This window comes from Piliocolobus tephrosceles, chromosome 13, assembly GCF_002776525.5.
Source record: "Piliocolobus tephrosceles isolate RC106 chromosome 13, ASM277652v3, whole genome shotgun sequence".
In the NCBI taxonomy this organism is placed as follows: Eukaryota; Metazoa; Chordata; class Mammalia; order Primates; family Cercopithecidae; genus Piliocolobus; species Piliocolobus tephrosceles.
In genome coordinates this window covers 84451161-84473796 of record NC_045446.1, presented here as the reverse complement: position 1 = coordinate 84473796, position 22636 = coordinate 84451161, and the positions used below count along the sequence as shown (strand labels likewise).

Here is a 22636-nt window from a genome sequence, read left to right as displayed (position 1 = left end):
ACACTGTTAGACATTTTTACAAGTAGATACAAGAGGCTCAGAGAGGTTAAGTAACTTGCCCAAGGTCACACAACTGTAAGTGGTGGTTCTAGGATTCGAATCCAGTGCTGGTCTAAAGCCTGGCACAGGCTCCCTTTCCTCTTTGTCCTTGGTAGCCTAAGGCAAACTAATTAATGCTTGTGAGAGGTGGCAATCACATAACGTGAAGCTGAAATAGATCTCATATATTATCTAAACCAGTATTCCTCAGCCCTGGCTGAACATTAGAACCATCTGGAGAACTTTTAAAATATTCAGATGATCAGGCCCCATCCCAGACCAATTAAATCACTATTTTGAGAGGGCGACCCAGGCATCTCTATTTTTTGGTTCTAAAGCATTTTTAACATGGGAACTTCTAATCTTCCCAAGATTAGGCACCACTGGTCTTGTCCAAGCCCTTCTCATATTACAGATTGGGTAACTGAGTCCCAGAAAATGAAGTTATCACATCTGACAACCAAACGTGCTGGAACCAGAGCTCACAGGAAGATTTCTTAGTCCCATGTTGCCCTCTAGGAGTTTACTTGAAATTGTTTGTTGAAGCCAATGACACTGCCATGGTGAAGGACTCTATTCACATGGCAGTCCTTGTGTGCCCTCTGGTGGGTTAAAAGGGTAAGAAGTCATTTCCTGGGGCAGTACTTAAAAGGATGGGTACGCGCTCTGCAGAAGTTTGTATTGCCTAATCAAAATGCTTCATGTGGATTTATACAAGCTGGCTGGTTAGGTAGTAGGGATTTATATCACCGTTCTACTTTGAAGGAAGAAAATAACAAGATAAACACAAAAACAAAAGCCACCACCCTGAATTGGTTCAGTGCCTTGTCTCCAAAGACTTGCTATATAATGCCATCTTTAAATCACATAAGGTACTCCCTCACATTAGAGCTCTGGGAGAAATTTTTAAAATCTTGAATCTTTTAGCAAGGGCATAGACTCTTTTGGTTCATCTCACAGGTTTTGCAAACAAACCTGAGGACAAATTCTAGCTCCTAAAATTTAATAATCTCAAAAACTTCAGTGAGTCACGCGGTATCTTTAATCCCCAGCTTTACCATCTGAAATGGTAATTATAACCTAATTTATACAGTTCTTGTGGAGATTAAATGTATATATGCAGGACATGGTACTGGCCCTGGAACTTACTAAGTCCCCTCCACCCTCATGCCTCACAAAATGGTTATCCTATTGGAGTAGACCATTGTTGGGTGCATTTCTACCATGTCTGGACAAAACTCTCAAATAGGAAAAGAATATTTTCAGTGCAATGTGATGTAACCTGCATATTGACATCCTTCCTGTGGTCTGCTTTCCTTGTCCCCAGAGAGCACTTGCCACTCTCCCGCCACCCTTTGTTACAGACCTTCCCGTGGTAAGCAGAATTTGAACTCTGATCTATCCCTCATCAAAATACCTTTTGCATGTAGCTGTATTCTTATTGCTGGGAGCATTCCAACATGAAAAGGGTGAGATGATGAGGAAAAGCCACAAAAGGAGACAGCATGAGTGATCAATGCAGTAGGAGAGAAACCAGGAGAGTGTTATTCTACAGGCCAAATAAAGAGTGTCTCAGAGGGAGGAAATGATTGTCGGGGTCAAGCAAGACAAGGACCAAGAGGTGACCATTGGATTTAGCAAAGTGGAGGTTATTGGCGGTGTTGACTAAGGCAATTTTGCTGTAGTGGTTGTGGTGAAATTCTGATTGGAGTACAGAATTGGATACATCGAGCACAGACTCTTCTTTTGCGATGTTTTTCCTGTAAAGAAGTGCAAAGCAATGGGGTGGAAGCTAGAGAAAATGTCCTTTTAAGATGAAAGAAATAACAGCATATTTGTAATGCCAATGAGAATGATCCAGTAGTGACAGGGAAAACTGAAGATGCAGAAAGGAGAAGGGAGAACTGCTAGAGTAGCATCCTTCATACGTCAGAGGGAATGAGATTTACTACAGAGGTGGAGAGCCTTATAGGAACACAGACATGCTGCACTCATAATAAAGGGAAGGGCAGGCAGAGTCTATGGGTACAGATGCCGTTAGGTGAAGGCAGAGATAATGAGAGGCTTGCAAAAGTTCTCTTCTGATAGCTTCTGTTTTATCAGTAAATAAGAAGCAAGGTCATCACTGGGAGAAGCCGCTATTAAGTGAAATAAAGTCCCATCAAGAGAGCAAGTGATCAGCTCAGTTTCTGAAATAGAACCCAAAGATTAATGGTGATGTGCTCTAGTGGGTAAGAGGTTTTGCTGAAAGTACTTAAATTTGAGGTTCACATGTAATATCAATGTAAAATTCAAATAACAATAAACACATGATGTTCTGAACTTTATTTTCTACTAACTATTTAAACCACTCTACAAAATGCTCTACAACATTAACAAAACCTCAGGAAAATCTGGGGTGGGAATTAGACTCTGTTTATCTATCATTAAAATATCATGCAAACACTTATTTAAGTGTTTAAGATATTTAACTCTGTGGAATTCTTTATAGATGATGGTATATTTAAATTCCATGTATGACAATGAAAATTTACCCCAAGCATATAACTCTTTAAAACAAAATAACACACATTTTAAAAAACTGTTTCAGATTAAGTTGTTTTGCTTCTTTTCCCAGACATGAAAACTAAGCTCAATCTTTTTCCCCAGTCACAGCCTTGAGCTTATGGCAGATTTGCACAAAGTATACCAATTTCTCCTTGGATTCTTCATCTACCGATGCCAGTGGTTCATGCCATCACAGGTAGAAGAGATGGTTGGCTAATTCCAGACTGGGTTCTTTATGAATGCTTTGTGCCACCAGAAAGGTCAGCTTGTGAGCATACTGACATGGTGCTGGGACACTGACTATGCCCTGAGGAGAAAAAAGTATTGATAATAATTAAGAAGGTGATTTTTTTCTGATTTTATTTTGTCTACTGGTTACACAAATAATAGAATGGGTTTCTGGGTAAACAATAGCTAACCTCAACCAACAAAAGGTAACCTAACTTACTGGGAACTTAAGCTCACTGGGAAGGATGGAGTGAAAAGTCACCCTGGCTTCATGGTGCTGGGAGTAGGGAGCCATCACACTTCAGACTAGTCTTTGTCCTATGATCTCATGTTTGGAACTCCTTGGAGGAGCTCCATGCAAACCCTGGGCTTGGCCTTTGGGAACAGCTCTTGGCCTAATGCACAGGAACAAAGGGCAGACTCATGCCTGTTAACATTTCTTCACCAGGCACATCTGAGTTGGCTTCAAATTCTTCATCTGTAACATGTGAATAACAATACCCTGATTTCCTCCCAGGTTTGCATAAGATAATATATATAACAAAGTGCTCTAGAAACTATAACTATTAATGTATTGTAATAGTTACTGTTTTGTTTCTATGATAGATTGGTTTCCTCCCACTGTGAACTCAAGAAGTGATTCATTCATTCATTCATTCCTTCTTTGGGAAATATCAGGTATTGTGCTATATCTAGGGATACAAAGATGAAGTGTATGACAATTCCTAGGTGGGACTATTGAGTATCATATTTACATTAAGTAAACAGCTTTCACTCACCGGCCAGTTGTAGTACAGGTGGCACAATTTGAATGTAAGTCTCTGCATATGGTCGGGCTTCAAGCCATTATCATCATAGATGACATTATAGTAGGTAGGACTAACAGTTCCCCGACAGGCCACCTGGCTAATCAGGTAAAAGTCATACCTGAGGGGGAAAATGAAGTGAATGTGAGAAAGAAGGCAAACAGAATAAGGTCAAACATAAACTGGACATAATGAATGTTTTGTTAAAAATTGATTTTCCAGTGGCACTTGCCATTCATTACGTGTTGCTTCTGAATCCACGACAGTGCCAAGTGGGGGATTCTGTACAGTGCGGTTCATTTCGGTAAAGAATCGTGGCATGCACTTCTTCCTGACCACAATCACCGACAGTCTTGAGCTAAAAATTACAGAAGCAAAATATGAAAAGAACTCAATCCAATCTATACAGCTTTCTATTTTTGTGTAATTTAAAAAATGAAATAAATAAAAATTCCATTTGAAAAACACTGCAAAACAAAGAAAATAAAAGTTACCCACAATCCCTCCTTCCCTAGAGATACATACAATTTTTTTAATTAGGGATTGTCCATATTTGTTGCAAAAGGATGCTATCCCAAGTCATTTGCCTAGTTTATACCACTCAAAGGGGACAGGAAGGAATGCTGAACTTCAACTGGCACTTTTGCTAAAGATTTTCCAGAATTATCCATGGAGACAAGATGTGTGTGTGTGTGTGTGTGTTGTTAGTGACTCAACCTATTTTCCTCTTCGCTCTTCCTCTCAATTTTATTTCCAAGTGGCAAAGGAAGAACCACAAGTTCTTCCTATTCCTCTAGTCATCCCTTCTGTATTACACAAAACTCATGCCTGGGTGGATGGATGGATGGACCAAATATACGTTCTGGCCAAATGCTGAATGGTGAAGTGTTAATGTATTTGGTAAAGCCAAGGTGAAATCCTAATGTTTGCCATTACAAAAGGCAATGGGATGTAAGGATCACTATGGAGTTTCATTTTAAGCATTATAATTATTTTAAAAATTTATTACAAATGTTTTCAATATTGAAACTATCAAAAGTTGATGTTATAGTGCAAGAAAAGTTAACTCCTTAGCACTGTCAGCTGCTAAATTTACTCCTGCATCCCTCAGTTGCATACCTGTGATTCTTAATAAACACATGCCCCTGAGATCAGTGGACAGCGAGGTATTTTGACCCTAACAGTTGGGATAAAGCTACCGGTGATACTGCCCTGAAGCTTTCAGGCTTCCCCTCCACTCTAACAATAACTGACTGAGCTCCTTTGTGACTTGTGGCTGTGACTGTTTGGTTGATGGTGATGATGACGATGTAACCCTACAGATAGAACTATGTGTCCTGCTTGGAATAAGATGCTTTTCAAATATTTTAAGAAGCTGACTTAAGATTATTGTCCTCTCCTATTTTCCATTTCCAACATTTTCTTGCACTTGCCATTTCACATAATCACTGCAGAAAATTTTGTACTGAAACACAGAATCTAGAAATGTACCAGTGGAGCAAGATGCCTGGTGTTCAGGATGGTCTGATTTCCATCTGCAGCTCAGCCTTCATGGCACTCAAACTCCTTTGAGAACCTTCCACAGACCTTAAGTGCACATCAGTGCCTGCAATTCAGAGGCTTTGGTTCTGTGTGTATTAGGGCCTTGAATTTGAAAGCACAGCTTGTTTTCTTCCATGTGATATTAATATGTATGAAGCATTTTCACTGCCAGCAGGCCTGCAGGCTTCATGCTGAATCTGTGTCAGCTGCTCTGAGGATACCTTTCTTTGTCTAGGTTCCCCCTCCCAGGGCCCCCAAAGCTTACATCACCCAAGCTATTGATGTTAGACCATCCCAACTCCCCTCCAATCAGAAGGAAATGATGGAGCTCTACTGGCATAATACAGAAACACAGCAAAACTTAATTGCGTAAAAAACAAAACTTATGCTTGAATATCTTGTGTGTAATAGCTACAGCTGAATATGCTATAATTAGGAGTATGGAGGAAAGAACAATAAGTGAATACCTGGTATTTGAGCTGGATCCTGCCACACTGCTCAGCAGCTGAGGGACTTCGTATTCAACAAGTGTTTTCAGCTGACCATCCCCTACACCAGCACGGTACACAATTATCCGTGCTGGCAAATCATGATTGTACTTGTACCATTTGTTGAGTGCTCCTGCAGAATTTGGTGTCAGTAAGAAAAGAATTACGTTTCTAATGCCAACAAAAAATAACATTCCCATATACTGCAGTGTTTAAATGGGTTTGCTATTTTAGACCACTGTAAAATAGGGCAATACATAATTTGGGTTATATTTGCAATAATATAACGATGGATAACTTTAGGGAGCATTCCTCTGTCTCTGCTATTCGAGGAATCATAATGGTTTCTATGGCATGATATATTCTTAAACTTGGCCTATCTCTTCAATAAAATTTTAATATTTAAGCAATAAATTAAAATTTAATTAATGCAATAGACAAACAAATGCCTAAAATCAAATTAACATTAGTTGTCTTCAAGTCTTTAAATCCTCTCATTAGATGTAAACTAGATAATTTTATGTCATTTTCTTTCCTAATGAGAATAAATATGAAAATCTAAGGAAATGGTTTTGCTGTTCCACTGAAAACATATCTTCACACTGACTCACCCAATTGATTCCAATTCTCACTCAGGAAATGAACTCTGAAAACATTTCTGCTCACTGTAACTATGAATTTCCTAAAGAACAGAGGCCACAGAGTAATTGATACCCAACAGAAACCTTTAATAACTGCTAAAAGAAATTACCTGCTAAAAAAAATTTCCAGGTTTTGATGTGAGGGGAATATAGTAGAATGCAATAATTATTTTCATGTATATATCGCATAGTTATTTTAAGAGTTTATTGTTTAGGAAATTCATTTTAGTTTGCTAGAGGGTAACTATATATGTAAGTCCATTACCAACATGTATAAGCAAATTCACTTTTTAAGAAAAAATATTTACAATACCCCCAAATTTACAGATGGGAAAATGCAGATCAGGAGAGGGAAGGGTTTGCACAAGTCACACTGCCAGGAAATAGCAAAGCCAGACCTAGGCCAGGACTGGTAAAGAAACAGAAATCCTAGATTTGTCTTTGCATTGCATCCTCCTATGGATAGGGCACCTTTCCTCATCTGCTGTCTTTCCTTTCTTCTCCTGCTTAGCCACTTTATCTGTTAGCACCCCATCCTAGCCCTACAGGCTTCCCTCTTAGGTCTAGACTTAACATTGTTCTGTCATAACTTGAGTTCCTCCAGGGTTGGTTTCTTTTGACCTTCAAACTGCTTGTCAGGGAAACCAGCAGCCACAAATTTTCCTTCCCCCTGGCTTCATGTTATCACACATAGACAAATGTAAATGTAAATGCTACAGAGTCTGATTGTTGGCCTAAATCAGCACGCAGCTTCAGAGATCTTCAACTGGGTGACAGTTGACACAGACAAGTGTGGAGAGTTTGCTTTGACCTATATGGTCTTCTATAAGCATGTGGATTTGAGGTCTGAAGGGACAGTCCTTGGAGCCCACCCACACTGCTATATTTTTAGTACCAGTCATGAAAACTTTCAAGCAATCTGCAACATCAGTCATAGTTCTCTGAAGGATACAGCGGGAAAACCACCTAGAGTTAAAAAAAAAAAAAAAAAAAAAAGTAAATTTCAACTTCAAATTTTCTACCATAAAAATTCATTAATATTAAACTAAGAAGTAGACATTATGAGTAAAAATCAGTGTTCACAATTTTGCATGTGTTATGTGTTCACAATTATATCAAAAAGTCCCTTTCCCCAAAAAAGAATTTATTGAGAAGATAAGCTAAAGCATAGTGTTGGCATCAGCCATATCTAGCTTCAAATCCTAGTCAATATATTCACCAGCTGTGTAACTTTGCTACGTGAACCTAAGTCTCAGTTTTCTCATACGCACCAAGGAAATTTACAAGGTAAGTACATTAGTTACTACCTCATAGGGTTGTGGTAAAAATTAAATCAGATAATATATGTAAAATACTTAGCACAGTACTTTGCATATAGTAAAGAGTAATAAATAGAGGCCACTATTATTATTATAAATTAATGTACTAATTTAGCAATAGAGCTACTACTGTCAAAATATTCAAAGATTTCTGAAGCGTAAACTTTCATTTCTATAGGTGATCCTTTTGGATTAGAAATCTTAATATTATTAACTTGTGTAGATTTCAGATACAAGTTCTCTTACTACTACCATTAGTTAAAGCATTTGGAAATGAAGTTCATGACTTCATGTTAGGTATGTTCCAGCATTATTATACCTCTCTAAATATATGCAACAACAGTAAAACAGCTATGTGTGGTGGCATAAAACTGTAAGATGTTTTATGTAAGCCTCATGGTAATTATGAAGCAAAAACCCATAGCAGATATTCAAAACAAAAAGAAAAGAGAAAGGAATAAAGCATATTATTGCAGAAAATCATCAAGTCACAAAGGGAGATAGTGAGAGAGGAATAAAGAAACAAATAATCTACAAAAAAATCCAGAAAACAGTGAACAAAATCACGATCGTGAGTCATTACTTATCAATGTTTTAAATGTAAATGGATTAAATTCTCCAATCAAATGACACAGTGTGGCTAAATGGATAAAAAAGAAGACCTAACTAAATGCCACCTACAAAGAGATTCACTTCAGCTGTAAGGACACACATAGATTGAAAGTAAAAGAATGGAAAAAATATTCCATGCAAATGGAAACCAGTAGAAAGCAGGGGTAGCTAAACTTAGGCAAAATAGAGTTTTGTCAAAAAAAAAAACAAACTCACAATCAAAGTCATTGGATAATGATAAAGGAATCAATTCATTATGAGAATACATCAATTTTAAGTATGTATGCACCTAATAGTTGAGCATCTAAATACATAAATCAAATATTAACATCTGAAGAGAGAAACAGCAATACAGTAATAGTAGGAAGCTTCAATACTCCACTTTTAAAAATAGATAGGTCATCCTGGCAGAAAATTAATAAGGAAACATTGGATTTGAATTGTACTTTAAACCAAATGAATCTAATGGAAACGGACATATAAAATGTTTCAACCAACAGCAGCAGAATACATATTCTGCTCAAGCGCACATAGAATATTCTCCAAGACAAAATCATAGCCAGTATTAACTTTAAGAAAACAGAAATTGTATCAATCTGTTAGTTTTGTATTGCTATAAAGAAACACTTGAGACTGGGCAATTTATATAAAAAAAGAGGTTTATTTGGTGCATGGTCCTACAAGCTGTACATAAAGCATAGTGCCAGCATCTGCTTCTGGCAAGGGCCTCAGGAAGCTTACAATCATCATGAAAGGCAAAGGGGAGCCAGGGTGTCACATGGTGAAAGAGGGAGCAAAAGAGAGAGATCAAGAGACGTGCCAGGCTCTTTTAAACCATCAGCTGTTGCATGAACTAACAGAACAAGAACTCACTCATTACCATGAGGAGGGCAATCTACCCCCACGACCAAAACACCTCTCACCAGGCCCTACCTTCAACACTGGGGATCACATATTTTGGAGAGGACAAACTATGTCAATCAAGCTTACTATTGTCTGACCATCATAGTATGACACTAGAATCAATAATAGGAGGAAAATTGCAAAATCCAAATATAGAAACACAACATACTAAAACTTATGGGATTCAGCAAAAGTAGTTTAAGATGGAAGTTTATGGCAATAAATGCCTACAGGAAGAAAAAGGAAAGCCCTGATGAACATAAATGTAAAAATTCTCAACAAAATACTGAAAACCAAATTCAACAGTACATTATAAGGTTCACAAATATGAGAAAATGGGATTTATACCTGGGAGATGTAAGAATGGATGGTTCAACATATGCAAATCAATAGCTAGATGCATCACACTTCCTGATTTCAAATTATATTACAAAGTCATAATAATCAAAACAGCCTGGTACTGCCATAAGAGCAGACACATAGGCAAATGGAACAGGATAAAAAGCCCAGAAATAAATCCACACATATGCAGTCAACTAATCTTTGACCAAAGCACCAAGAATACACAATGGGATAAAGAAAGTCTCTTCAATAGATGGTGTTGAAATAACTAGATATCCACATGTAAAAAAAAAAATGAAATTGGACCCTTATACCATACATAAATATTAACTCTAAATGGATTAAATACTTAAACAAAAGTTCTGACACTGCAAAACTTCTAGAAGAAAACCTAAAGCTCCATGACATTGATCTTGGCAATGATTTTCTGAATATGACACCAAAAATATGACACAATAATAAAAATTTCTGCATAGCAAAGGAAACATTAACAAAATGAAAAGCAACTTACATAACGGGAGAAAATATTTGCAAATCATATATCTGATAAGGGGATAATATCCAAAATATATGAAAAACCCATACAATTCAATAGAAAAAATAATAATCCAATTAAATAGACATTTTTCCAAAGATGACATATAAATGGCCAACAGATACGTGAAAAGGTGCTCAACATCACTAATCATCAAGGAAATGCAAATCAAAACCACAGTGAGATATCACCTCACACCTTTAGGATGGCTATGACCGAAAAGTCAGAAGATAGGTATTAGAAAGAATGTGGAAAAATGGTAACCTTTACACATTGTGGGTGGGAATGTAAATTAGCATAGCCATTATGGAAACCAGTAAAGAAGTTCCTCAAAAAATTTCAAGTAGAAATCCCACTCTGGCTATATATCCAAAAGAAAATAAATCAGTATGTCAGAGATCTACATTTCCATGTTCAATAGCCAAGATACAGAATCAATCTGTGACCACTGATGGATGATTGGATAAAGAAATTGTGAGATACACACACACATACACACATGCATATGCACACACAATAGAATATTATTCAGCCTTAAAGAAGAAGAAAATCCTGCCATTTGCAACAACATGAATGACCCTACAGGACATTATATTAAGTAAAATAAGCCAGACACAAAAAGAAAAATACTGTATGATCACTTATATATGGAATCTAAAAATGTCAAACTCATAGAAATAGAGAGTAGAAGATAGTTATCAGGGGCAGAGGGTGGGAATATTTGATGTTGTTCAAAGGGTACAAACTTTCAGTTATAAGGTGAATATGTTTTGGACACTTAATGTACAGCATGTTGAGTACAGTTAATTATCATGTACTATTGTATAGTTGAAATTTGCTAAGATAGTAGATCTTAAGTAGTCTCACCACATACACACACACACAAATGGTAACTATGTGAGGTAATGGATATGTTAATTACCTTGACTGTGGTAATTATTTCACAATGTATACATATATCAAAACATCACAATGTACATTCAAAATATATACAATTTATGCATCAATTATCAAAAAAGCTGATAAAAATTATAAATTTTCTGATAAATTGTGACCATTTGAGGAAAAAACCTAAGCGGATTCCTACTTCATTCCCTATATCAAAATAAATTTTAGATATACAAAGAAAAAAATGAAAGTCCTTTATCAACTGGATTAATGATGTGGCATATATAAGAAGCATCTCATACAACCTAGAATGAGGTTGTAGGCATGCAAGTATGGTGGTATTATGGTGTTCCTTTTTCTGTTTCCCACAATCCAAAATACATACCTGACCATGAATTTAATGGAGTAAGTAAAATAGCTTAAGCCAGGAAGAAAACATTTTGCAAGGGGGCTAGCCTCAAAACACATTGTTCAATTACAAAGGTTGAAACAATTCTAAGAACCATAATTTAATGAGTACTATTAGCCAATGTTTAAGGAATTATCCCTGATTTTGCCTGTTTTTAAAAGCTGTGTGAACAACAGCCACATCAAATGTCTGTGAATATTAATCATCATAACAAGAAGTATGTATTGAGTATTCACCATGGGTGGAGATGTTCAATGCACCTTATCTTAAATAATTCCCATAAATGCCTTCTGAAATAGGCATCATTATTATTTCTATTTCACAGATTACCACAGTGAGGCACAGCAAAGTTAAATAACTAGACCTCAGTCACAGAATAAGTAAGTGACTGACCAGGGTACAAATCCAGGCAATCTGATTTCAAAGCTCAACTGCTCGACATGACATATGTAAAGTACCTAGTACAGTTCCCAGTATGGTGCAGACACTCAGAAAATAAATAAATGCCCAAGAATTTGTACACATCTGTCATTTGGGGAAGATGAGCAATAGCTCACCCTAATGAATATAAAAAATGTTTTTTAATGAGGCTACCTAGTACCCCAATATTATCAATCACATTTTTATATGTAAGTGTAATTTATGAACATAAGTGTTGGTATTTAAAATGAGTGAATAATACAAAATATTCCTTGCTGTTACATTCTTTAGTGAAACCACAATTAATAGTCTAACTAAATGAAGAGTGTGTTCAGGTAGTTTTAGCAGTACCTGGTGATTCCGGGGTTAACACTGGCCACACATCCAACAACCATCACATCCTTGCTGAGTGCATCTTTACAGACATCAATACCGACCACCATCAGGGACTTCAACTATAAAATTAATTTGTCATGATTTAATAGGATGAGGTGTCATCTCCCCTACCAATGGTTTAATAGGAAATTTTTTAAAAACAGACTCCAGTTCCTCAATTCTTAAAGTTAAGCTATGTGTAAGGGAGATTGAGATCCATGAGTCAGATTGTTAAACCAGAAATGAGAGAGACTTAAAGATGGCAGGAAGAATATGGTACACACTTATTTTAAGAGAGACACTATCGTCCAAGATAGCCATCATCCTTTGTGGGGGTGGGGAAGGGGCACCAGTGGCTAAAGAGATTCTGGGAGTATGGTCAGTGTATGTATCGCTTGCCTCTGGTCTGGAGGAATCTGAAGAGGAATCTCATTCTTCATTCTTCAGATCTCTAAGGAATCCTCACTTGGCTATGCACCTTTGTGGGGAGTGGGAGTGAGGGAGGCTGAGGGTAACTGTGTTCATCCTGGTTATGGACATGTAAGGAAATGGGCAACACTCCCCCGCTTCTCATTCTCCTCACTTACTCCTGTGGTGGCTACGGTTCAGGGAAGAGAAGAGGATTTTCTTAGTACCTTCCACAGTTTGGAAGTTCAGATCATAGGCTATGCCAGCTCCCCAAGCTCTGGGGAGGCCCCATCCCGGGTACAAGGCTATTCTCAGAGTTAGCACCCTGCTGAAAGCAGGTAAATGTGGAGCCAATGGAACACAGATTTTAAAATAGCAGCCAAGAGGATTCAATTCAGGTCCCTATGATGAGTTAGCAGCTTAACTGAAGCTCCCTGAGAAGCATGGAGCCTCTTTTGGAGATGCACAATGGCTTGTGGAATGCCAGAACCCAGGGCAGAGGCTCAAGAAACAAGCAAACCAAATAATTCTGGGACCATGTGATAACATCTCCTACTTTAATCTTTAAAATTAATTTATTAATTAGAAAAAATGTGACAGGGTCCTTACAGGTATTTCCACAGCCCACAGTTCACCTCCGATCTTGCAAGTCATCTGCATGGCGATCTTGGTGGCGATACTCATCATCATGCCCTGTTTATTCAAAGTCCGAGCAAGCACACATTGGCTTGGGACTGGGCAGTCTGAGCTCAAATATTTTTTAATGGAATCATAATAGGTCTTCTGATTAGAAGGCAGAATGCACATTACCTAAAAGCAAAAACAGCAAAAGATTTTGGAAATTAATTTACTTCTGCTAAGAAGTCGCTTTTTAAAGAAATGAATTCATGAATTATTCTCCAAACATCTTTTGCCCGTAAGTTCCCAAGAAGCAATACTAACATGCCTACAGTTCTCTTAAATGGCCATTAAACCACTGGTGAATTAATGCCATTTGAAATGCCTTCTTATTAGCCATTCACTCTGCAAAGCCCCATCCCTCTCCTACCCATCTCCTCGTTTCTCTCCTGATTTGATTCTGTCAATTCCCTCAAACTCCCTTCTCACAGAGCTCCTTCTCCAGCTATCTCCATTCCCTCACCCCCAACTTTGCAGTGGTCCTTTCCTGTGGTTTTCGAGTTCTCATTCCCATTGGTCCCTCCCTGAACCCATCCAAAAAGATAAGCAAAATTGAGAATTAGCTTAAACTATGGTGCTTTTCCCATTAGGTAGAAGACAACCAAAAATACACTTTAAAAAAAAAACTGGAAGTTGACAGTATGGATATGGGGGAGGGAAAAGAAGGATAGAGAAGTTTCAAGTCCCCTGGCTTTTTTTTTTTTTGAGACAGAGTCTCACACTGTCACCCAGGCTGGAGTGCAGTGGTGCGATCTTGGCTCACTGCAACCTCCACTTACTGGATTCAAGTGATTCTTGTGCCTCAGTCTCCCAAGTAGCTGGGATTACAGGTGGCTGCCACCACGCCTGGCTAATTTTTTGTATTTTTAGTAGAGACGGGGTTTCACTATGTTGGCCAGTCTGGTCTCAAATGCCTGACCTTGTGATCTACTCGCCTCAGCCTCCCAAAGTGCTGGGATTACAGGTGTGAGCCACCGCCCCCGGCCTACTCCTACTTCTTATCAGATGCTTTCCACACTGAAGGGCCTACCTCCGCCTCCTTCCCATCTTTTATTCTCCACTTTCAAAAGCCTCCAAATTGTAGAAAAGATATACACTGGCATGATTAGCAGAAGAAAACAAAGTAATTTTTCCACCTATAGAATTATTTAAAGTCACAATGTCAAAAGCTAAAATTACTTACATTTAATTATATAAAGTGAAGAAAAATATTTTTAAATTATCAGCAAAAGACTCTTAGAGGCCTTCCTTCCTTCCAATTCATGAGTTTGGCTCCAAGCAAGAAAAGTGGTAGAACAAGGCAGTGGCCCAATGGGCTGAGAGAAGATGGGAACCGAGTGAGACTGGTTCCACACCAAGGGCTGGACAAGTAAGCAGGTATGTGGGGAATAACAGGAGCCATGCAACATACATTTCCTAGCTATGGCCATTGAGAAAGCCTGGGGATAGCAACATCCCGGTAGCAATTAAGCATACCAAGTGCTCCAAATCTTTGTATCTAAATACTATTATCTGCTAAAAGGACTCAGGACTCCCGGGAAAGATATCTGATTCCAGGGCTGGGAAGCAACACTGTTAGATGAGCCTGGAATATCTTATTTTGCCAGAAAATAAGAAAGTGTTCCAAGAAAGATGGAGACACATGAAAAACACACAGAAGCCAGCTTGAAGGGGAATCCCACAAGCAAAATCAGGTGCAATATTATGAGCAACAAAATAAATAGTAAGAGTAATGGACTATAACAAAACAGGAATCTATGAGTCTGTGCAGATGTAAAGAAACAAACAAATAAATGGGGAGAAGAGAAAGTTCTTCCTATGCCACCTAATAACTGCAGAAGGACTGATGGAATGGAAGACCATCATTTGTTCACTATCATAATAATGTGCCACATATTCTGAGGCACAAGAATTGCTTGAACCCAGGAAGTGGAGGTTGCAGTGAGGCAAGATCGCACCACTGCACTCCAGCCTGGGCGGCAGTGTGAGATTCTGTTTCAAAAAAAAAAAAAAGCCAGGGAACTTGAAACTTCTCTATCCTTATTTTCCCTCCCCCTATATCCATACTCTCAACTTCCAGTTTTTTTAAACCATCATAATAGTGACGGATTCAGGCAAGAATTATAATAGACACTAAGACAAATGTGTAAAAGTGTGATGAGAAACAGGATTATTTATATAGTCTCAAAGTATCTACATATGCACATATGCGACTGATAAAACTTTACAGTGGAGAAATCGGGCAAGTATCACCGTAATCAGTGGAATGCCACCTGGTAGGGTGCACTCAGATTGTAGGATCATTGCTGTGCTACTCTTGCCAAAAGTGCATAACGTGAATTTAATCATGAAGAGACATCAGACAAACCAAATTGAGGGACGTTATACAAAATAACTACTCTGTACTCTTCAAAATTGGAAGGTCATCAGAGTCAAGGAAAATTAAAGAGCTGTTCTAGATTGAAGGAGAGACTATAAAGCTTGGACAACTAAGTGCAGGACAGTAGAGCCTTTTCCTACAGAGGTGACAATTGAGACAAATGAAGAAAACTGTTTCTTAATTTTGATGATTGTCATATGCTTCTGTAAGACAGAGATTTTGTTTATAGAAAATATGCACTGAAATAGTCAAGGGCACTGGGGCATCATGCCTGTAACTTACGCTCAAATGGTTCAGCAAAAAAGAAAAGAATAAAGCAAATATGGTAAAAGGTCAATAATTTGGGATTCTGGGTGAAGGGTATATGAGAGTTGTTTGTACCGTTCTTGTCACTTTTCTGTAAGTTTGATTTAAATAAAAAATAAATGCTCCTAGGCTGGGCGCAGTGGCTCAAGCCTATAATCCCAGCACTTTGGGAGGCCGAGACGGGTGGATCACAAGGTCAGGAGATCGAGAGAGACCATCCTGGCTAACACGGTGAAACCCCGTCTCTACTAAAAAATACAAAAAGCTAGCCGGGCGAGGTGGCAGGCGCATGTAGTCCCAGCTACTCGGGAGGCTGAGGCAGGAGAATGGCGTAAACCCGGGAGGCAGAGCTTGCAGTGAGCTGAGATCCGGCCACTGCACTCCAGCCTGGGCAACAGAGCGAGACTCCGTCTCAAAAAAAATAAAAATTAAAAAAAAAAAAAAATGCTCTTAGGGTGATAATTCTCTGTTTCATATAAGATCCTTTAGAGTAAAAGAGAAACTCACTAAAAGAAAAGCAAAGAGATAGCACTTAGCTAGTTAGTTCAGTTAATTTGCACAACATAAGAACAACAATGTTGGAAATTGGGCTGAGTGAGCAAGGTAAGAAGGGTAGATGGAATGGACAGGAAAAGCCCTGCAATAGCCCAGGGGTGCTGAGGTCTGGTAGAAGAGTAAACATTCCTGGGAAATAGGAATCCTCGAAAGATGTTTAAGAACAGGGATGTCAATTCTAATTAGTCTGGAATGTTGGGATGTGATGTAATCAAGCCTTGCAAAGTCAGCTACACACACATGCCCTTTGGGAAATGAGGCAACTGTGGATGTCCCACCAGGTGATGCAGCACAGGAGGAAGTGGTCCTCACTGAAATGCACAGAAGGTGGCAAGAATTCAGAGGAAGCAGGAATTTGGGGCCATAGGTCACTTGGAAAGACCTAACCCTCCAAGAATCCCCTGAAATATTGGGAACACTGGATACCAACATTTATGGGATGAGGTGGGAGTCAGTTTATCTGAAATCTTAAGGAAAAGATGACCCCAATGAGTTGCAAAATATGCAGACATCCAAGTGGCTTTTATAGGGGTAACAAGAAGTACTGTATTTTAAAATTAATATTAGAAATGTGGAAATGAAATAAAATATTGATTAAAGTACTAAGATTAATACTTTCTTGGGTGCTTTGGGGAAATGCATGGCAGTGTGCAAATATATCATGGGACGGTATGTTCAGACTGTAGATATAAAGCAGAACTAAAATTATAGATTAAAGGAGTTCAAAAAGTATCCTATACTTACCAACTGAACATCAGGATCAACATATTGCTGTACAGCTCTAACAAATGCAGCTGGATTTTCTTGTACTTTTATGCTACATAAAAAGATTAATTTTGAAGCTATGTAATTTCCTTCTTAGTAGCACATAATCATATGGCATTAGAAATAATACAAATAAATTTTCATAACAGACTAGTAGTTTTAGGAAAAAATTATTAGAGAAAAATAAAAACCTTTTGAGTCTAAAATTGTTTCTTTCACTACAAAATATGACAAAAACATTTAGCAATAATTTTTACAGTGTAAAAAATGGTTTGGTAGAAAATAAGATCTTCTCAATTGTCCAGAATCCCTACAATCAATAATTCTGTAGTCCAAAATGGGGTTGAAAGTGAACTTTTGAAATCCCAAGTCTCATAGTATCAAATATCTGAAACACTGTTCAAGCTCAACCAGGATTAAGATTTCTGTAAGAGTGAATCACTATAGCAATCTAAAAACGAATGTTTCAGAAAACAGCAGATTAATGATACCAAGATATTCAGCTAATTTGCATGATTCAGACAAAAATATATTTATTTTCCTTAGTGGTTGCTTATATGGAGCCTGGAATGTCTAGCCTTAATCAATTAATCAGTGCACAGCTACTTAACAATTATCTGTTCTGTGCTTACATTATGTTAGGGACCAGCAGCTCCAGAAGTAATGCTCACACACATAGGAATTTGTAAAACTAGTTTCTTTATGTAGAATCAGCCTCTTTTATGTGTATATAAGTGAACTGTCCCAATGCCCAGTGGCCTTTTAAAACTCGCCCAGCAGGTGGCAGGACCGTCAACCCCATGAATGCAGATTTTAACAGACCTATGTGACTGGCTGGCAGAACCGTCTAGGCAACTAGATGGTCCTGACTCATCCAGTTCAAACTCTTGCACTCTGACTCTGCTGCACTTAGAGTCCATTCCTTCTAAAATCATCAGGTGAATGTTTTAGAAGACAGAGCTATGCATATAAATCTAACAGGTAAATGGATACTTTATGGAAAAAAGAAGCTGGAAATAAAATATGAGCTTTCAAATAAAACAGGCCAAGGACAGAACATAGCAATGGGCTTGTTCCAGAATTCATGTGAGAAAGAGCCTGTGACATCACCCCAGGGTCTGCAGACTGTGGTTTCTTTCATAATCATTTCCTGCTTTATTAGCTCATGGGTTTAGAGAAAGTAGAGCGGGTGTTTATTTATCCAGGCTATTAATTAACAGATTTGATAAGAGGGGAGTTCTAAACAATGGTGTTAAATGAGACTTTGGGATTAATACTTGTGCTGCTGATGTAATTAATTAGTAACTATGTGTTTAAAGAATAACTCCACTATAACAAAGAAAAATAAGTATCTGTTCCTCTTTTCTAAGCATATCAGGTTCAGTAAAGTGAGGCATGACCAACTTTATGGCTTTTCTAAAGCAAAACAGTATTTTCAGTGTGATTGTATATGTATCTCTTACTCAATGAAAAACAGTTTATTTATCTTTCTCATCCTCAGCAACTGGCATAGTATCTACACATATTAGTACTCAATAAACGTTCTAAGAATAAATGGTTGACCCCTAGTCTTATCAGGAAACTCTCTGAATGACTAATAGTATGCTACAGTAGCAGAATCAGAAAAGCTTATTTGAGATCTATTTTCACATTAAATTTTAAAGCATAAAATCTATCAAGTAAAAGTCAGGACATGCAACTTCTATTTTTTAATATTCATTTGCTATTAAGTAAATAACCGATATGAAAAACTGAGCTGAAAGAAGGAAAAACAGTTGAGAAGACAATATATGGACTTATTAAAGATTTATATCCCAACTGATACTGGAAAGATTTTCAGGTAATGACACTACTGCTTAAGAACTGTGTACAAGTTTTACAAAGACCAACATAAAATATATTTTAACTTTATAAAAGTTTAGTCATTACAAAATCTATCCACTTATGACTATTTTCTTGGCACTTTACATTAGGAAACCATACTGGGATAAAGAAGCTTTTGTTGATACATCTGCCATTATTCCCTACCTTCTAACCAAACCAAATTAATATATGAACAAAATTCAATGTATTCTCACATTTTGGGGTAGTCCACATTAAATCCCATGGAACCTGCAACTCTTCTCAAGCAGTTCAGAAAGCTCTCAGCAACATATTCAGTTCTGTCACTACATAAAATCAACCAGGTATTCAAAGACTGTGCATTTAAAATTTTGCAAGTTCGAATATCCTTGGACCAATCAGCAGCAGACACAGGTTGACACTGAGAAAAATAATGACCATGAAAGGATTGAATAAATTTATTCAGAGATCAACTAAATAAAGACAGTGTGAAGATGGACAACATTTGTTATAACTGTTTAACACAGTTTGCTATTCAGTCTTAAAACACAGATGCAGGCACTGCACATCCGAACAGAACACATGTGCTTTCTGGGAGTGGAAGCATCTGGGCATCATCCCAGGTCTTCCAGGCACTGGTGGCAGAACCTTGGAGGTTCCTTTAATCTCATGATTCTCTGTGGTGTGCAGAGAATGGTGTCTGATTCAAAGATCTCTGAGGTTCCCTTCCAGCTCTGAGTATCTATGCCTTTATTAAAAATGATTCAGGCAAACAGCCTGTATTGTTTTATCTTTTACTTGAAGCATCTAAATAGCTCAGAGAATGCTGATTATTGATACTCTGGGTCATCATAATAAAACTAACACACCCTACAGAACAGTTAAGATTATATATTAAGCTAGGAGTAGGTACACCTAGAAGCAAAGATGAAGCCAGGATGGAGGCTCCTTTCTCACTCTCAAAAGGTGCCTCATGTGACCAGGAAAAACAGGTTTCCTGTGTTGAAGAGGGGGAATGTTAGCCTGCTTCCCAGACCCTCTGCTTATATCCCCAGACTGTAATTGAATGATGCCTTTGGCATAGCAAGTGGGGAAGATCCACTGTTAGAATTAAAAGGGACCACACTGTATGCTCATCTCCTGCTACTTGAAGTGCTGCCAAGCACTACTTGACCAGCAGCATGAGCATCGCCTAGAAGCCAGTTAGAGTCCTGGGCACCACCCCAGATCCACTGAATCAGAATCTGCATGTTAACATGTCCCCCAAGTGATTCACATGTACACTAATACTTAAGAAACATCCCAATCTTCTTGTTTTACGGACTAGAAAGCTGTGGCTAAGAGGTTATGAAACCAGTTGGCAGCAGTGACAGGTTTAGAATGCTGGTCTCCTGACATGGCAGCCAGGGCACTTGCAACCAAACACTCTGACTTCTCTGACTTCCAATCATTAGCCATCCTCATGATGCCTTCCACTGGCTGGGCTGGATTCAGCTCCAGGAGTCCACCTACCTCAGCCTGAGAGCAAAGGAGAAGGGCTAGCTTTCCATCAATGGCTCTCTCTGGAACCAACGTTCACTCCTGTCCATTAGAGCATGAAGAGAGTTGTAGTCCTTCTGCCTACAACACTTCTTCCTGCTGTTGTCTTATGGGGCTGGGAGGAGACCCAGGACAATGTACCCTGAGACTTGTGAACTTTTAGTTCATTCAGTTCCTAGGAGCTAATTTCAGAAAAGCAGAATGGGCCAAGAAGTTGATGACATTGTCATCTTAGACACCTGCTACCTCCAGTGTATGAGTTCTCCTGTTTTAATGCCCTTTCTCCTGTGGACACCAGTTTTTACACCAAAAGAATGCAAACAAATAAAAATGAAAGGCTCTGGGAAATATGATTTTGCTTATAGAGCTTATGAGACAGATCATTTTAAGTACATAAGTCCTTCTTTACATGTGGATCTGCAACTGAGCTTCTCTTTACTGACCTGTCACCAAGATCCTAATGGGAGTCTTCATTTTAGTACTTTACAATAAAGTTTTGTTTTGTTTGTATTGAAAAACAGTACTTCCTTAGGTTCTCCAATGAGAGTTTTTGTAACCTGGATAGATTATTGTAAAGAAATGACAAGGCCAGGCATGGTGGCTCATGTCTGTAATCTCAGCACTTTGAGAGGCCAAGGTGGGAGGATGGCTTGAGCCCAGGAGTTCAAGACCACCCTGGGCAACACAGGGAGACCTGATTTCTACAAAAAATACAAAAATTAGCTGGGCGTGGTGGCGCATGCCTATAGTCCCAGCTTCTTGGGAGGCCGAGATGGCAGGATTGCTTGAGCCCAGGAGGTTAAGGCTGCAATGAGCTGTGATCATGCCACTATGTTCCAGCCTGGGCAACAGAACGAGATCTATCTTAAAAAAAAAAAAAGATGAAAAAAAATCCCCCATTCTACCAACATGATACATTCATTGTTCAGTTATATCAGTTAGACATGCAGGTTTATTACACCAAATAAAGGCAAGAAGAGAGCCTTTAAACATGAAAAGAAATGCAACTGGTTTTTTAAAGTGGGCAAAACTGAGGGGGAGAAGAGAAAGATAATGCATAATTTTTGCATAAAATATTAATAGGTTCATTTCTTCAACAGAAGTCTGGAAGTGGCGATGATTTGTCTCTTCAGGTTTCCAAATGCCTCTCTCCCCAAGTACTATGTCTGGGGCTGGGTTCTGTGCATATTTCTTGACTTTCGTGTCCATTGAGCAGTGTTTTATTTTGAAAGATTAACATACACAACTGACATAGCAACTAAAAGTCCAGTTTTGGTATCAGACAACAGTCTATTAGAACTAATGTTCACCAGTTAATAGAATTTCCTCAGATGACTATGGCCTTTTTTTTTTTTTTTTTAAGAGCAATGTACCATGCAACAGAAGATGGGTATATTTTAATTGCAATGATTTGAAATACCATCTTCTGACTAACCTAAATCATGTCCACTGGGTGCCGCTAAGTCCATGCAAATAAATTCAGATTGACAAGGAAACCACAGGGGATCTGAAGTCTTAGGATAAAGAGATGGAAGTACATGGCCAAACCAAAGATTATAAGCACACAAGCCACTCTGGCCAATGCACAAACTTACACATATTCAAGTAAATACTTTTAAATGAAAGTAAAATCACAGCACTTACTATGTGGTCTTGCATTAATATTTTTTCTGAAGGCACAACCCGGCCAGTCAGAGATATCTGGCTTCCAAAATGCAGTCCCCAGGTCTCTAGTTCAAAACGAGCATTGGTGTTCCTGTTGATAGAGTTGTTTTAAATCATTAAAGGGAGATATATTTACAACTTACTGAATTAGGGGCTGATTTTCTGTGTCTTCAGGATTCCTGGCTTCTAATTCCACTCAGCATATTATTTTCCCTGCTTAAAAGAATTACGGGACAACTGTGCTCATTTGGGATGTTCAGGAATGGGAAAAGGATTCAGTGGGAGTACAGTGGTTAGAAAAAGAAGCTTTCGAGCCAGACAGACCTGGGTTTAACTCCCAGCTCTAATGTTTAATAATATATGACCTTGAGCAAAGTATTAATCTTTAAGGCCTTGGTTTCTTT

At 38.2% G+C, this 22636-nt stretch overlaps 1 protein-coding gene across 1 annotated transcript in view; it reads right to left on the bottom strand.

Annotated features, from left to right (window-relative positions):
- Window positions 1-2349: 2349 nt before the first annotated feature.
- PIWIL4 (piwi like RNA-mediated gene silencing 4) overlaps window positions 2350-22636 on the bottom strand; it is a 69528-nt gene continuing 49241 nt past the window's right edge. The window contains exons 10-19 of the mRNA XM_023225654.1: window positions 22212-22323; window positions 19265-19449; window positions 17166-17238; window positions 13112-13312; window positions 12071-12174; window positions 7187-7257; window positions 5630-5783; window positions 3853-3978; window positions 3594-3741; window positions 2350-2893 (exon numbers count right to left, since the gene is read on the bottom strand). Coding sequence (XP_023081422.1) covers window positions 2777-2893; window positions 3594-3741; window positions 3853-3978; window positions 5630-5783; window positions 7187-7257; window positions 12071-12174; window positions 13112-13312; window positions 17166-17238; window positions 19265-19449; window positions 22212-22323 — 1291 coding nt within the window. The 3' untranslated portion in view covers window positions 2350-2776. The remainder of the gene's footprint in view (window positions 2894-3593; window positions 3742-3852; window positions 3979-5629; window positions 5784-7186; window positions 7258-12070; window positions 12175-13111; window positions 13313-17165; window positions 17239-19264; window positions 19450-22211; window positions 22324-22636) is intronic.